The sequence below is a fragment of the Mesoplodon bidens genome (assembly GCF_964165515.1).
Source record: "Mesoplodon bidens genome assembly, chromosome: X".
Taxonomy (NCBI): domain Eukaryota; kingdom Metazoa; phylum Chordata; class Mammalia; order Artiodactyla; family Ziphiidae; genus Mesoplodon; species Mesoplodon bidens.
The window spans coordinates 138357326-138374735 of record NC_138163.1 but is presented as its reverse complement, the minus strand read 5'-3'; the positions used below and the strand labels follow the sequence as shown (position 1 = coordinate 138374735).

The following is a 17410-nucleotide window of genomic DNA, read 5'->3' as shown; positions in this document are numbered from 1 at the left end:
CGCAGGCTCAGTAGTTGTGGCACACAGGCTTAGTTGCTCCGCGGCATGTGGGATCTTCCCGGACCAGGGCACGAACCCGTGTCCCCTGCACTGGCAGGCAGATTCTTAGCCACTGCGCCACCAGGAAAGTCCTGTTAACTTTCAACCTGCCAGAAGCAACGCACCCACTTGATTCCCATTATTCTGGGAAGTGAAGTAGCTCTTCCAGCAGCAACACCTGACAGCCTACACCTGTCTGCAGACTTTGGCCATAGACAGTACACAATAAAAAGAGATACAGAGAATGATTTTTAAATTAACGTGTTTCTTTGTCAAGAGATTACGTAAAATATATTAATTGCCATTTCACATATTGAAAAGTCCACTCAGGTGACGACTTCTGTAATTGAAGAAATGGTCCGAGTGTTATATGATGAAGACGTACGCTTAATCAGAACTCAAGTTAAAATACATTTGCCATTTTTTAACTGTCTAGGTATATAAAGGCTTAATGTGCGAGACATACTTCAAAACAAAACAAAAAAGTAATTCAAAAGAAAACTCTGGGGACTTCCCTGGTGGTCCAGTGAGTAAGACTCTGCGTTCCCAATGCAGGGGGTTCCGGGTTCGATCCCTGGTCGGGGGAACTAGATCCTGCACACGTGCCACAACTAAGAGTTCACATGCTGCAACTAAGAAGTCCGCGTGCTGCAACTAAGAGCCCGCACGCCGCACCTGAAAGATCCCACGTGCCGCAACTAAGACCCAGGGCAGCCAAAATAAGCAAACAAATAAACAAATAAATAAAATAACTATGATTCTTTAAAAAAAGAAATAATTATTCATTAAAAAAAACCCCGGAAATTCAGCTCTAAACATTAACAAGAAAAATATGTATCCAAAGTAGTGATTGCCATGCTTTTAAAAACTGATTTCAAGTTTTACTTGTAATGTATTAGTAATATCAACACAAGAAATCCAGTGTAAATGATGGCATTTTTATTTTGCAACAAAGATGTGCATTTCTGTGGCGAGGCACTCAACTGGCAGAGCTCACACACCCAGGGGGCTTGGGGTGACTCCCGGCTCGTTCCCTCAACCTGCCCGGGACTCTGAGCCCCCTCGCTCCTGTCTGCAAGCCTCCAGAAGTTCAGGTGCTGTGAAAGCTGGGGCAGTGATTACCCCTGCCCTGAGGGGCCCCTGGGATTCAGTGGGGTCTCCCGCATGCCGCGTTCCCCCTCGGCATACAGCAAGCACTCAGTGAGTACGCCTGGGCATGAAGATCGGTTAAAGTGACTTTTGAAGACGGCACAGTATTTTTGCATATCTTAAGCACGAAAGAATGATACATAAATAACTTAGGACATTTGCAATGAACATTTGCTGAATGCCAGCTCTGTTAGGCATTTTCTCCTAGTAAAACGGTGACTAACGTGACAACATAAATTCCCCCTTTTAGGCTACTCGTGCTTTACTACAGTCCTATTAGTACTACTGTACCAGATTAATTTGGTGACACGCACAGCATCATAAATTCCCGACGGCAACCGTGACTCTCTCCAGGGACCTGATAACTGCATGAAATGCCCTTCAACTCCGAGGCTCGTCACCCCATGTGCTGGCGCCTGCACTGCGTCAAAGGGGAAGCAGCAGGACACGACCTAAGAGCTGTGTCATGCTTCCATGAGCCTCTCTGCAACTGCTTCCTGAATTTGGAAGACAGATGCAAGTACAAAACGGGCGGTGGGCCTCCACAACCAGGAGCCGATTGACACTGTCCTTTCCTCCTGCAATAGGCACATCTGAGGAAAACCCAAACAGCTTAACTGTATCTGCCTAGGAAACAGGACAAGACAGGTTTCATTTCTGCAAGGCAAATACCTGCCTCAATAAATGTGGGTGACTCACAAGGGTAGCCGGTGGAGAGCACTTCTAGGGGCGAGACTGCTCCGCAGATACGCACTTGCTTACTCTCCTTTGATGTGCCGAGAACACTGTCGCCGTGGGCAACAGGGATGTCCGGGCTCTGCTTCGGTGCCTCGGCGCCTCACCAAGGGGGACTCCCGCCCGTATAGACCGGAGCTGCACAGCCGCGCCCTCCTCTCCCGCAGCTGCATTGCAACTGGCATCACGCAATGCCGGCGTGTGGTCTCCCCAAAAACTTGGTTCGCACACACACTTGAAAACCTGGAAACGCCATGTTTCCATGAATAGGGTGCCCGGCAAAGGAAGGACTGCGTGGAGTAGAAAGAAAGGCAGCACCCTCTCCTCCCTGAACTGCCTCAGCCAAACGAAGGAGGACGTGACGGGTCAGCATCTCATCTCATCAGCTGTGAAGACGGGCTAGAAGCAGGTGCTCCTACTCGGAGCTGCCCTGGAACCCTGGCTCAGGGTGGCACCTCACTCTACCTGTGAACAGATCGAGAGCAACCTGCACCACACAAAGAAGATGGCCCTTCTAGGAGGAGGGCTTTATCACCTGAAGGGATGGGAAATCCTTTAAGAAGTTCTTAGGGAAGGAGAAGGCATTTGTATGGAATCTGTCGTAGGATGGCAAACATGTGGACACAAAGATGTTCTGATGTAAGAAGCGGAACCACACTGCAGCCGGGACCCGTCCCACCAGCCCTGAGGCCTCATCGAAATCCTTTAAGAAGTTCTTAGGGAAGGAGAAGGCATTTGTATGGAATCTGTCGTAGGATGGCAAACATGTGGACACAAAGATGTTCTGATGTAAGAAGCGGAACCACACTGCAGCCGGGACCCGTCCCACCAGCCCTGAGGCCTCATCTTTGACTCTGTGGCTTCGTGGCTGGGCCATCGCAGGCTCCACCCTGGTCATGCAACTGCTGAGTTGAATCCGCCCGTGTACATGTATTGCGCGGAACGCACTGCCACCGTCCCTCAATGATATGCAATGATTCTTCTGGCTGTCGCGTAATAAAAAATATATATATATGGCCTTTGCCCCTGGTTTCCAGCACAGAGCTCCTAAAACCCTTGGCATTTCCTGGGCAATCAGAACATTTTTTGTTATTCGTAATAACCCCCTTTCAAGCACATGTCAGTTTATGCTGACGAGTGACAGTCCTGGGCCCCAGGTGCCTTCGGGATGGGGGCCGGTGGACAGCAAGACCAGGCAGGATTAGAGCGCTGCAGCTTGCACGCCATCCCAACCTGCAGGCCCGGCGATGCAACCAACAAGGGCCCATGGTTTAACCAGCAGTGCCAGGTAATGGAGCCTCCGCAAAAAGCCCCGAGGTTCTTGGAGCTTCTGCACACATGGGGGTGCTGGGGGGGTGGCGTGTCCAGAGAGGGCATGGAAGCACCAGCACCCTGGCACCCAGACCTTAGGCTGAGCAGCTCTTGCAGCTCCTGAGCTGTACTCCTCAACTAGACCGGTAAACGCAAGTCGCGTCTTCCGAAGTTCGGTGAGTCATTCTAGTGAATTAGAACAACCGGGAAGGGGGCTGTGTGGGAACCCGCATCTGTGGCCGGCTGGGGAGAAGCGTGAGGGGCCTGGGCACCTCATCGGAGGCCGGCGTCTGCAGCGGGGGCAGTCTCTGGGGCTGAGCCCTCAACCCGGGGGCCGGCGCTGACTCCAGGTCCTCAGCGTCAGAAGTGCACTGAAGTGTCGGACGCCCAGCAGGCGTCTGAGAATCAGAGAAAGCCTGAGGGGTTACACAGTCCGACGGCCCTTACAGGTTCGGTGTAGTAAGTTAGGCCCCGGGCCCGAAAAACACATCACTCGACAACGCTCGCCACTGTCAGCTGCATCGGGAGGCAGGCTTCTGAGTAACCTTCCCCGCGCTTGTGGTTAGCGCGGCAAAGCCTGCGTTAGTGGGAGGCAGATGGCGAGGAGATCTCTCACGGAAAGGCTCTTCCCTGCACCCAGGCCCCACGAAGCACCGCGCCCTGGGATCCAGGGGCCAGGCGGGAGCACCGTCAGCCCCAGGGCCGCCCCGCCTGCTGTGGACACACGTGGGTCAGCAGCAGCAACCGCTCTCGAGAAGCCCCAGGTGTTCTGGAATCCGCCTCTGCAGGCGGCTGAGGCTTCTCCCCCCACTCCGTCTCACCAGCCCCCATGCGCCGCGCAGAGACTCAGCAGAAGCGACCAAGCCCCGTCGTAAGGAAGCCGCCCACAGAGACAGGACGGAGCTGGCAGCGGAGAAACCGAGAAGCGTTTGGGGGGAGGGGCGGTGAGCGCTGCTGACTTACGCCTGAGCTGCTGAACTGCAGGGAACCTATGTGTCCAAGGCTGCTCGTTACACATAAGGACGCTGGCGCCGTGCATCACTGAAAAGTGCCCGTCGGGCAGCGCTCGGCGAAGCCCAGGCTTTCTTCCATTCGGGCACCCCAGACGCTTCTGGCCGGGACTCACTGGCCAGGTGACTCGGGGAGGCTGCACTTCCCCACAAAGCGAAGGGATCCCCCCATGCACCTCCCAGCCGGCGACCCCCCTGCCCTCTCCTCGAGTCCTCGGGAGCGCCGCGCAGCAGCTGTCCACGTGGACACAGAGACCCTGCGCCTGCGCACGGCGAAACCTGCACGCCCGCGGCCGCTTACCTTCTCCACGGGAGGGGCGGGCGAAAACCTCCGCGCGCACGCCAGGAAGATGTCTGGCTCCGGCTTCCCACTCCTCACTTCGGGATCATCGCCGAGGACCACGTGATGGAACAAGCTGAAGAAGCCCTCGTGTCTGCTGGTCTTCATCCGGAAGGATGCGGTCCCTGAGCTGGTGGCCACGGCACAGGGCACGCCGTGCTTCTGCAGGTGACGGATCAGCTTCTCCACACCTGGAGGCGGGGTGGGGGTGGGGGGGAGGCGTTAGCGATGCTGGGGAGCAGGTACCGGCCGCAGGCCTCCAGGGACGCGGCGCCAGCTCTGCCGCATCGTCTGATCTCACACTGCCCTGACAGGGGTTGTCAGCACTGGGACATCCCCACAAACATCAGAGAGCGACTCAGGGCTCAACGACAGCACCTCCCAAAGTAACAGAGGTGACGGTCCCGGGATGACGCTGCCGTGTTCGCCAATCCTATCAGAGCCAACCCAGGGAAGGGCCTCTGCACTGAGTACACAGGGCTTCGTTTTGTTTTCTTTTAAAGCAATGAATACACAAGGACTATGCTTTTGGTGTTCTCTGAGGAAACTCTGTATTGTACAGAAAGCAATTCAGCATTGCTCACACTGCTGGACCCTGAACCGGCCCCCATCAGAGGCTGAAGGGAAAGGTTGCAGCTGAAGCAAAGCTGCAGGACCACCTACCAAGGGGTCGGAGAGTGAAAAGGCTCTGCTTAACGCAGCTGAACAACAATAACAACAACACACCACATGAAAGACACGCTTCCACGTTCCTATCAACTGTGGTGGTTAAGTCCGGGAAACACGTAGGTTAATGTATTATCCTTGGAGCCAATTAAGAGACGGCCAGTTATCAGAAATGTGACCAAAATGACAGTACTTTCCACCTTCAACACACGCTGATAACAACAACAGTGATGTCTAAATTCACACAAAGGTTTATCTAAAATAGTATTTTAAATAATTAGATAATCATGGCTGTTTCAGTAAGTACGCAAGGCGATGTCCCTACTTTCTCAATTGCTACAGAAAAGATTGACACGTTTTTCAATACCTGAACCCATTCACAAAGGCAACAGATATTGTGATCCTTCAGAGAAACAGTCCTATGGGGTGCTCAGAGGAAAACGTGGACCTCAACTCCACACCAAGACAACTAAATCAGCAAAATCTAGCACTCGGATAGATGTAAAAGTCAGTGTCCGACATCCAATCAAAATTACCATGCTTGCAAAGGAGAAAATACAACCCATAACCAGGAGAAAAAGGCAATCAATAGAAATGAACACAAATATGGAAGAGATGACGGATATCAGCAAATAATGACCTCACATAACAGCTTGATAAATATAATTATGCCCAAGTTAGGGACTGTCAGAATGGAAAAACAAACAAAAATAAAAGTGAGACCCAAATACATGCTGTCTGCAAGAAACTTACTTTAAAGATAAATAGATAGGTTAAAACTAAAAGGATTGAGGGACTCCCCTGGCGGTCCAGTGGTTAAGATTTCACCTTACAGTGCAGGGGGTTTGTGTTGGATCCCTGGTTGGGGAGCTAAGATCCCACATGCCTCGTGGCCAAAAAACCAAAACATAAAACAGAAGCAATATATTGTAACAAATTCAATAAAGACTTTAAAAATGGTCCACATTAAAAATATCTTAACAACAACAACAAAAAAAAAGGATTGAAAACTGTGTATTATGTCACTACTGATCAAGAGTCAGTGTAGCTGTACTAACAAAAGACAAGTGGGCTTTAGAACAACGAATGACGATTATCAGGGATAACTAGGGATGTTTTGTAATGACAAATAGGTCAATTCATCAAGAAGATATAGCAATTCTAAATGTGTATGCACCAAATATCAGACCTTCCAAATAGGTAAAGCAAAAACTCAAAGCACAGAAAGGAGAAAGACAGATACTTCAAATTCCTCTCTCAGTAACTGACAAAACAAGTAGAGAGCAAGTAAGTATGGTACTGCAGACTTCAAAAACACTATCAAGCAACTTAACCAAATGGACATTTATATAACACTTTACCCAACAAGAGCAGAATACATATTATTTTCAAGTGCATATAAAACATTCAACAAGACAGAATACACTATGAGCCAAAGAACAAGCCTCAAAAATTTTTCAGTAACTGAAATCATACAAAGGAATTTCCCTGACCAAAGGAGAATTAAAATAGGAATGGTATTTGAAAAATCAAAATCTGGAAGAAAGAAAAGAAGATCTACAATCTAAGATTTTATCTTAAGAAAGTAAAGAGAAAAGAAAAAATAAATAAACTCAAAACAGAAAAGAGAATGTAGAAAACTGATTAAACCGAAACCTAGGCCTTTAAAAAGATCAATTTAATTGGTGGGCTCTTAGCTAGACCGATCAAGGGGAAAAAAAATCTAAATTTATCACAGTGAAAGAGGGACGGCACTACAGGTCCTTAAAATCATTAAAAAGGACACACAAAATATGACAAGCAACTTCATGTCAATAAATGTGCTTAGATAAAATGGGCAAGTTCTTTGAAAGCTAGAAAGCTCACTCAAGAAGACACTAATAACCTAACTAGCCCTAGCTCTATTAAAGACGTTGAATCTGTAGTCAAGAACCTTCCCAAATCTAGGACTGGATGGCCTCACTGGATGGTGAATTTACCAAGCATCTCAGAAAGAAAGAAGAAATAAAGAAACCACAAGAAATTGGAGGGAACGCTTGCTTCCCAACTCATTTTATGAGGCCAGGACTTTCCTAATACCAAAGCTGCACAAAAGCCACACAAGACAACTACAGATCTGTATGACTTCTGAACACATATGCTTAATTTCACACTGAAAGGAATTTCCAACCAGTGTGAAAGTATTCTACGTGAAGGGTTTCTATGGGGTGTGAATCTATTATGTGAAAACATGAAAAAACCACAGCATTCAAGATGGTTTGCAACAAGCACTGATTAACAGCATGGAGAATTACATTTATCGGTTAAATTTCAGTAAAAAAAACCTTTACTTAACGGATGAATTAAGATGGATGAAAGAATGCCTATAAACAAACAGACATCCAATAATCACCTCTGTCTGGATACGGTGATTAAAGTTGAGTATCAACATGATTTGAATTTAAAACAAAATATTCAAATTGTATTACACAAAAGTAAACCAACATATTAAAAAATAATGGAGCATATTTAAACAGATGCTTTCTCTAAAACCTACTGGAAAAAGAAAACTTTGCTGGACAAGTTCTTTGGTGCTACTGATTTTAAAAATTTAAATATAGTTTATCTCATTTTAGCTTATCCTTCTAACATTTCTAGTTCTGTGAACATTTTGTAATGTACCTAATGTAACAGCACAGTACTATACATAAATAAGTACATACCAATAAGCCTATATTGGAGTCAGTACTCAACATTTTTATCCATAGGGGAATGAATCAAAAATGGTTTTCGGACGACTGTTTTTAAATCAGACACAACATACTGAGCTCCTTGAAAATGTCTGAGACCAATACAAACACGAAACTCAAGAGAGGGACCTGACCACAGCCCGTGGCAAATACGTCCCCTCTTTGTGGCTCAGTTTTGTCCACTGTCACACAGCAATGATTAATGTTCCCGGTGGTGGAGTTGTGAAGGAATGCCTGTCAAGGGGCCTGCACGTAAGAGCACACACAGGAAGGTAAGCCCCCAACAGATGTTAGCCATGGTCACCACCATTACCTCAAACTTCAGGTTACAGTCAGTAACGAATCACTTGAACGTCCTGATACATTATTGCCTGACTCCTTCAGAAATTCTGTATCATTCATTCATTCATTCATTCATTTTTTAAGTGAACAAAAAACTTTGTTTTTAAATCAGGGAAATAATCTTTTAAAAAATTGGGCCTACTCTGTTTGGGTTTGAAAAACACACACACACACACCCCTGAAACACTTTTGTATCCTTTAAATACTGTACACCAACTTTTTCTTATTCAGTCACTCTGAGAAGTAAAAGACTGAAAATGTGCGAGTTCTGTCCTGTGGAGAAGCTGGTTCATTAGGTACATAAATGAAATCCACTCAACGGCTTGTAGCCTCGGTGTGCTTAAGCCGGTTTCAGGGCAGAAAGACAGAGAGCTCTTGCTACAAAGAAGCCACGCTCACAGGATTGACCTACAGGGGAAGAAGTCAGAAATGTGGAGCATCAGGGATCCTGAGAGAAGAACGCTTCCATCTGACTTCATCCTAGAGACCTAAGATTGGGTGAGAAAGGACACAGAGGCCGCCACAAAAGTGGATCTGAAAAAGGAAAAATGCAGAAAAGATAGCGGACATGAGTCCTTTCAGGTGGTGCCGTGGAATTCATGCGTTGAGTGGGTATATCCATCAAACCTCTAACTAGCTCAGGCATCATTTGTAACACTTCACCCTGAACCCAGAGAGGGTTCACTCCCAGGGGGGAGGGAACAGGACCCAGGGACAGATGATACCACACAGCAACGCACACACCACGTGTTTCAGGAAGCACAGAGCGGCTGCTGAGTCTAGACCTCTGCAGGGACGCAAAGGAAGGTGAGGGTCATTTCACGGGGTCAGCCCGGGGGCTCAGCTGATGCAAGCGCCCAGCCACGTGGCAGGGGAACAGACACCCACACTGTCCTGGCACAGGTGCACTGTGCAGGGCTCTGCTCAGCCTAGACCTCCACACGTGCGTTCCTCAGACAAGGCTCGGCCCCTCCTCACCCCGACTCGCATGTGTAAGGGCGTGGGCAGACCATCTCTCCTAGACGCTGAGTGTGCCCCTGCCTGAAAGGTGAGCAGCCCAACACCACGGTGTTACAGGTCACAGGGATGCCACCAAGGGCAGTGGGTCAAACGGTGGCCCCCCCTAAAGATATGTCCGAGTCCTAAGCCCTGGTGCTTCTGAACGTGAACTTATTTGGGACAAGGGTCTCTGCAGGTGTGATGAAGGCCCTCCAGAATGAGATCATCACGGATTTATGGTGAGCCCGAAATCCAATGACTGGTGTCGGAACTCTGTTCCTGCTGTTATAATAAAACAGCACAGGCTGGATGCTTTATAAACAACAGAAACTGATTTCTCACAGTTCTGTGGGCTGGAATTTAGATCAAGGTTCTGGCAGATTCATTGTCTGCTGAGGGGGCCCTCTTCCTGGTTCACAGACGACTGTGTACTCCCTGTGTCCCCGCATGGTGCAAGGGGTGAGGGAGCTCTCTGGGGTCTCTTTCATAAAGGCACTAATCCCATTCATGGTGCCCCACCCTCATGACCTCATCACCTCTCAAAGGGGCCACCTCCTGATACAATCACACTGGGGCAGGCGGGTGGGGGTTAGGGCTTCATATATTATGAACTTGGGGGTGAGGGGGGATGACAAACATTCAGGTCACAGCAACTGGTGTCCTTATAAGAGGAGAGACACAGACACAGAGGAGAAGCCACGTGAAGATGGAGGCAGAGACGGGAGGGAGGCAGCCACAGGCCCAGGGATGCCTGGAGACCCCGGAAGCTGGAAGAGGCGGAAAGGATCTTCCCCTGGAGTCTCAGGAAGGAGTGCAGCCTGCCCACACCCTGATCTCAGACTTGTGGCCTCCAGAACTGTGAGAGCATAAACCTCTGTTGCTCTAGGCCACCAAGTTTGCAGTCATTTGTTATGGCAGCCACAGAAACTGTGGCCCCAAGGACCCAAGGTAGCAGCGCTGGTGGTGGAAACTAGAAGCTGGGGCCTTGCTTCTGAGAAGACGACATAATTCATGACTATAAACATGAACGTGTGCTGGCAATGTTTTAGCAATTGTTAGCAATCAAGGGCAGAGCTCAGGAAAGAAAAAGGAGACACACACACACATACACACACACACACACACACGAAGAGAAGCCTAGCAGCTGCTCTCAGTAGCAAGAGGCCCCAGGAACCTCCAGCTGCCGCCTCAGACCCAGAGACCAGATCACTCTGCTGGGATCAACAGCCAGGAGGTGCGAGGGTGCTGGGAGCTACAGGAGCCAGGGGGGATCTTGACACCTCTCCCTCCTTACAGGAGACCTTTAGCAATGCCCGGATTTTAATGTCACTGTGGATTCCTAAGGAGCGCTTTGGAAAGGCATGATCAGAGGCCGTGAGTTCACATGCCAGGGCAGATAGGGGAGACAAGGTCCTGCTGACTCACCCTGAGGGTCGCCCTTTCCAGGGTGGATTCCTAATTAGGATTCTTACCTAAGTATGGGAGGATGGTGGGGACAACCAGACATTCCACCCTCCTTCCCAGGGCAGGATTTGGAGAACAAGCCCATCAAAGGCAATGACAACTCAAGTGAAGGGTCGCCTTCCAAGACGAGCAAGGCCCAGGAGCCTGAATTTTCCATCCACCCCATAGCACACTCAGAGGGACCTGACATGATGCCTTCCCAGTCTACCACTGTATTTAGGGCAGTGGTTCCCCAGCAGAGACAATTTTGACCCCCGCCCCCTGGGGCATCTGGCCATGTCCAGAGACACTGGTTGTCACAAGTGGTGGGGGCGGGGGGGCTCCTGGCTTTGGTGGGTGGAGACCAGGGATGCCGGTCATCATAGGCAGGGCCGTACGCAACGTTCTCAGTCAGGGCAGCGTAGGAATGGCCTAGAAGTCCAGGGGTCAGATTCCTCACTCTTCAGTTCACTTCTCCAAACCTGCATCCTCACCTATAAAATCTGAGTAAGACCAATCCTGCCTACTTCACGGGACGAGTATAAAAACTGCAGATGATATAAAGATATAGGAAGCACGTCCATTTTCAATTCCTACACAAATAGGAGATGATGGAAAGAAAGGTGGGTGCCTTCTAAACAATTCACATCAACAATGGATTGATTTCCTTCACCTGATGCGTCCAACAGAGACGAAAGCATTACTGTGGCTATCAAACTAATGTGAAAGTGACCAGCCCAATTTGTGGGGACCAGCACAGTCAAATGAGATAATTTTCCATTGTCAACTATTTTTTCCTTGCTGCCATTCTGCAGAAGTTTCAACACTGTGGCCAGAGTTTCCGTGCATGTTGTTTTCTGGGCATTATCTCAAATATAAAATCCTTTTTTTTAATGAATTAATTTATTTTGGCTGCGTTGGGTCTTCGTGGCTGCATGTGGGCTTTCTCTACTTGTGTCGAGAGGGGGGCTACTCTTTGTTGCGGTGCGTGGGCCTCTCCTTGCAGTGGCTTCTCTTCTTGCGGACGGAGCATGGGCTCTAGGCGTGCTGGCTTCAGTAGTTGTAGCATGTGGGCTCAGTAGTTGTGGCTCGCAGGCTCTAGAGCGCAGGCTCAGCAGTTGTGGCGCACGGGCTTAGTTGCTCTGCAACATGTGGGATCTTCCCGGACCAGGGCTCAAACCCGTGTCCCCTGCATTGGCAGGCGGATTCTTAACCACTGTGCCACCAGGGAAGTCCTCAAATATAAAATTCTCAGTGTTATCACCTGTGCTCTCGGGAATGGTCTGGTAAGGAAACAGAAAGTCTTTCCCTGTGTTCCTGTCTAGGCTGCCGCAGAGATGTCGAAGGCGCCAGTGCATGGAAGGCTGCAGCAAGCCCCCAGCGAGGGTCCCCGCCTTTCCACGGGTATCTCTCAGAGGAGGACTCTGTGGTGAGGTGCTGGAGCCCCACTCAACATGCCATGACACTGGGACTACGGTCCCACTGAGTGTGTGCTCAGGGGGACACGGAAGCAAGGCCCTTCCCCTAGTGGCTGTGTGACTCGGTTTGGGGGGAGAGGAGACAGGCACAGCTGTGACATTTAAGGGAAAATCCTTTGTACAGCATGCAGTTACCAACCATTTTCTACCTCGCCTGTCCAGGAACTTTAACAAAAAACAACTTTGTAATCCGTGAACGGCTTCTGGTATTTAAAAAGAGAAACGAAATTTTTTTATTGTGGTAAAATATCATAAAGTTTACCATCTTGTGCATTTTTAAGCGCACAGCCAGTGGCATTCAGGAGCTTCACCTTGTGCGGTGGTCACCACCAGCCATCTGGAGAACTCTCCCACCTCCCCAGACAGAAACTCTGTCCCCACTGAGCACTGCTTCCCCCGCGCCCCGCCCCGGTAACCTCCACACCACCTTCTGTCTCTGTGACTCTGACCACTGCAGCTGACTCCTGTCAGTGAAGTCACACAGTATTTGTCTCTTCTGTCTGGCTTCTTTCCCTGAGCACAATGTCCTTAAGGTTCACCCGTGTTGTAGCCTGTGTCAGAATTTCCTCCCTTCTTAAGGCTGAATAATATTCCACTGTAGGAATATAAGACGTACTATTTGTCCGGTCATCCATCAGTGGACACTTGGGTAGCTTCAAGTTTTTGGCTATTATGAGTAGTTGCTTTCCATTCTTTAAACAATACAATTTTTTTTTATTTCTTGAAAAGTAAGCCGCAGCTGAAACATTTTGTCTGTTGTGCACCGCATCCCCGAAATAACGCTAGGAGCAGATCTTCCAAGATTGAAAATAAATAGACCGATATACAGCTGACCACTGAACAAGAGGGGTTTGAACTGTGCGTGTCCACGTACAGGTGGATGCAGTGCTACACGGCCCGTGGTGGGTTGACTCGGCAGGTGAGGAGGAAGTGCAGACACGGAGGGCCGACTATAAATTACAGGTATTGTTCAAGGTTCAACTGTACCCATATCGTCTGTGCACACACTGCGTCCCCACTGCTGGCTGGGTCGGCTACAGGGAAGCTGTGGAATGCTGGGCAAGCCAGGCGGCCCCCTGGAACCTGGCCGTGTTCACTGGGACGACAGGTCACTCCTCACCCCACACAGGTGCCACCCACCCCCTGAGTCCGTACCTGTGCAGTCAGCACCTGCTCCTCAGACACCCAGAGCCTGTCCAAGCGGCTGGAAGCCACTCTCCTCAGCTGCCGACGCCCGTGACTAAACCATCATGGCCATCTATCTACCCATTTTCTCTCCACTGAATTGAGGGATCTTTCAGTAAGGACTTCTTTTATCCATGATCTTTTCCTCCCAAGTATTTAAAAACCCACAGGGGAACCACCACACATTTAAAAACAAACTGCAGCTCGTTCATTTGAGAAAAAGCTTTACGCCCACAGTAAGTAACAGCTAGAATCACAGGAAGACAAGACATGTATTTTGTGGCTTAGTCTAGGATGTCTCTGTTATAATTCCGTCAGTAACAATTCAGGCACCGGGCAGTCTTTGAATGCCAGAATATGTAAACCAGGAAAAAGGGGTAACGCCCAGGTACATCATCAAATAAGTCAGCACTCTACAGGACAAGGGGCATCAGAAACTGTAAAGGTCTGTTGCTGGCATTACTGACCGGCAAATGATGTTGAGGGAGCGTGGCGTCACGCGTGTGGTTTGTTACCACGTCCATACTCAATACTGTCCTCTCACTGCCGTTGTGACTGACTTCACGATGAGAACAGCTGCGCGTAACCTGAGACTCACACCTTCTCTCCGTATGTGCTGCCTGCTGGATTCTGTTTACGTTTGCCATTCTACGGCTTCGCTGCTTACGGCACGATGGCTCGAAACTGCAGTCCCAGTCCTGGTTCCTCTCGATTTCCTGCCAGTACCACGTCACACCGTCACCTCGCATGGGACTGTGGTCCACTCAGACCTTCCGACTCCACCTTAGGTCAAGCCCTCCGCGCCTGGCCCCCTCCCCCCGGCTAACTCTCCCCTGCTCTTGTCATCATGTGCCATGAACCCAGAGGAATCCCCCCCACAACCCCCACCCCACACAGGCTTCCCTCTGGCACATCATCTCTTCAAAACTCCCACTGGTTCTAGAAGCAGCAGACAGCTTAGCTCAAGACTAAAGACCTACTTGAGCCAAAGTCCTTGCCCATTTCTCAAGCACATCAGCAGTAAGAGGCTTAGCTTCCAGCCGCCTCTATCTCACGTGCTCTCCGCAGTTTCCCCAAAGTTCAAGCCCCCGTCGCCAGCACAAAGCTGCCACTGCTCCGAGAACGTTCTGCTTTACTTTCCTCCACTCCCCTTCCACCACTCTTTTCTGAATTTCTCTTTTTGATGTAAAACTATACGTTACTGTAGATGTCCACTTAAATGGATATGCACGTGTCCTAAGCTGATTATACACACCTTTCTTTAGTGTGCCCATGAGCAGCCACCCAGCACCAGATGCCCTTAAGGATTGGGTAAAGGAAGAGGAAAATGACAGGATGACCCTAAGGAAATGAGTGCCTTCTTGCCAGGACGGTGGACCGGATGTCCGGAAAGTGGGGAGGCAGGAGCCGATCATGTCTGCTCATAGCCACGGGGGACTAAGGGCATAAGACACGTGAAGAATCAAGTAGGAGAGAGAAGCAAAAGGCGGAGGGTGCGGGGGTGGGGACGGACATAATTACCCAGGCCAAAGCAGGCTGGCAGAGAAGAAACGGGCTTGGGTACAACTGGGGCCGGGGCCCACACCGCAGAGAGCGCTGTCCACTTCGCGGCTGGGGTGTGGTCTTCAGGGGCGCTCCGGGAGGAGAGCGCACGTACCTGCGGAGCCCCGGGAGTCCCCACGTGGGCTGCTCTCCAGCTTATATCGGGGGGCCGCACTCCACGGTGGACTCGGCCGAGTTCCTGGTTTCCCAAGAGGACCTGGGGCTGCAGAGCACAGGGAGGCTCCGCTGACGGGGGAGCGGGGACCAGCCGCCCCCCAGCCGCAGAGGCCTGGGCACCACAGCCTCAGCTGCCCAGGGGGCCAGGGATCAGCGTGCACTTCCGCTCTTCTGCTGGGTGACCTCCAGAGCAGGAGGAGGGGAGAGAAAAACCCGAGGGAGCGCAGTGCGGTGGGGGGAAGGGCGGGGGGGGCTGGCACCTCCCAGGGGCCCGTGTGACGGGCAGCGCGTGGGCGATCACTCCTGGGCTCAGCCTCGTCCCCCTCTTGTCCACTGGCCCAGATGCCACGCCCTGGGCTCTTCCGTGGGAAATCCCCCCATCCCAGCCCGTGAAAAAGAGCAGGAAAAGTAGAGAGCCAGACCAACAGGAGAACCTTCCGGGGGGTTTCAGACCAGAAGAGGCACCGACTTCATGACTGGCCTTCTACACCAGTTACTCTCGCTGAATTATGCCAAAATACATCATTTCATCCACCTCAAAGAATCCATGACTGAAGAAATATGCTTCAAAATACAACAGAGGTACCAGCATCCTTCATGGGGACCCTGTTAAAAAGGTTTCCTTACGTCCCATGGCAAAAGTTTTTCTTAGGTTAGGCCACATACATTTCAATACTTCTTGTCAAAAAGTTGTGCCACGATTCAGAAGATGTCTCTTCCCAGAAAATAATTAGACCCTTCTCTGACCTACACCCTATATTTCATCACTAAGGCATGTGGTACATGCCTACAGAACATACTGGTCAAAAGTATTTCCCTCCTAGATCATTCATGACCCACTTCAAGGAGAGGCATCCAAAGCTTTCAGTCATTAGGCTGCTGATAGGAAGGGAATCCAGTCACTTACGGCTGGCCTTCAAGCCCCATGGGCCAGCCCTACCCTCCAAGTGGCTGGACCCAGGAGAGGACACACCCGCGTCACTATCAGGGGCTAATTTCCTGGTGCCTGGCCCAAGCGGGGCACACCCACATCATAATCAGGGCCTGCTTCCCCTGGTGACTGGCCCGGGCAGACATGCCTGCATCATAATCAGGGCCTGCTGCCCTTGGCAAACTGCCACGCCTCCCTTGCTAATTACCTGCTGGGGCCACAGCTCTCTGCCTGAAGTGAGAGCTTCATTCTCAAAATGAAGGATATTGAATTAATTATAGACCGTCCCTACAGACAGCCTCCTTTTCTAACGGGCTCAAGACGCCTTCCACAACCTAAAATGCCCCACCAGAAAATACCTTCAGACAGAAAAGAAATGAAAGTCAAGGGTTATGCTATCATCCACAGCTGCGTGAAGGTAACAAAGTGGTAAGTGAACAAGAGGAAAACCGAGACCTAGAAAGAGGGCAGCGGTGACTTTTTCTACTTAGAGTCACCACACCCTGGACTCCCCAGGAGGTCACCTTTCCGGTGGAAATTCAGGTTTGGCTCAGATAAAAGAGGCGATGGGAAGAATGCCGCAGGGGTGGAAACTAGGGGGCAAAGCACGTCTTTTTGGGTAGACAGCTTGATCTCTGTCCTTACTGTTTTTGTGACGTACACGTTATAGAACAGAAACTCTAAGGAAGTGTGCTTCCGGGTCTGGGTTTCCACACAGCCTTTCTTTCGGCTCCACAGTCCATCCTGCTTTTTACCTCCTGTTCTTCTTCCCCTTTGGGGTACGTATAATTACCAAATGCTGCTGGTCATCCTAACCCACTCAGAACGTCCAGTGGCACCTTCTGACCTCGGTCCCTGGTCTCACGCAGCATCCCAGCACGATTTTACATGTCTCCTGTCCGGTGCGTTCTTGGGCTTTTCTTTATACTCTTGTCATCTTCTCATGCTTAGCTCACCTCCCAGTTATGTGTGTGGAAACGACCTCATGTTTTCAAGGAGACACTTTAGAACCACTGATAAGTCCTTACTCTCATCTGTGAGGCTAGTAGAAGTTTAAGTATACACAAAAATTCTTAGGCTAAAAAGCCAGATGCATAACCTTGATCCATCAGTAAATAAAGAGGTCCTGTACCCCTCTTGTCTAGAAGAGGTGAAGTAGTACAGAAAGAAGAATCATCCGGGTGAGTTCTGTAGGACTAACTGTCTTTGGAGAACTAGTTCCTGCTTCACGTCTACGGTGGAGGTGTCTGGATTCAGGTCTCTTCTGTTGCTGCCTACGATGAGCACCTTACTTAACTCATACCTAGTCACTGGGAGAGACAAACGACGATACT

The 17410-nt window shown here is 49.9% G+C and overlaps 1 protein-coding gene across 4 annotated transcripts in view; it reads right to left on the bottom strand.

The window, feature by feature from the left end:
• Positions 1-17410, bottom strand: part of LOC308608562 (pseudouridine-5'-phosphatase-like) — a 442308-nt gene that overhangs the window by 386814 nt on the left and 38084 nt on the right. For all 4 annotated transcript variants that reach the window (XR_014014194.1, XR_014014195.1, XM_081221792.1 and 1 more), the window contains exon 3: positions 4546-4775. Coding sequence is in view for 2 of the 4 variants with exons in the window: in XM_081221792.1 (XP_081077918.1) it covers positions 4546-4775 (230 nt within the window). In the remaining 2 variants the exon portion in view is untranslated. The remainder of the gene's footprint in view (positions 1-4545; positions 4776-17410) is intronic.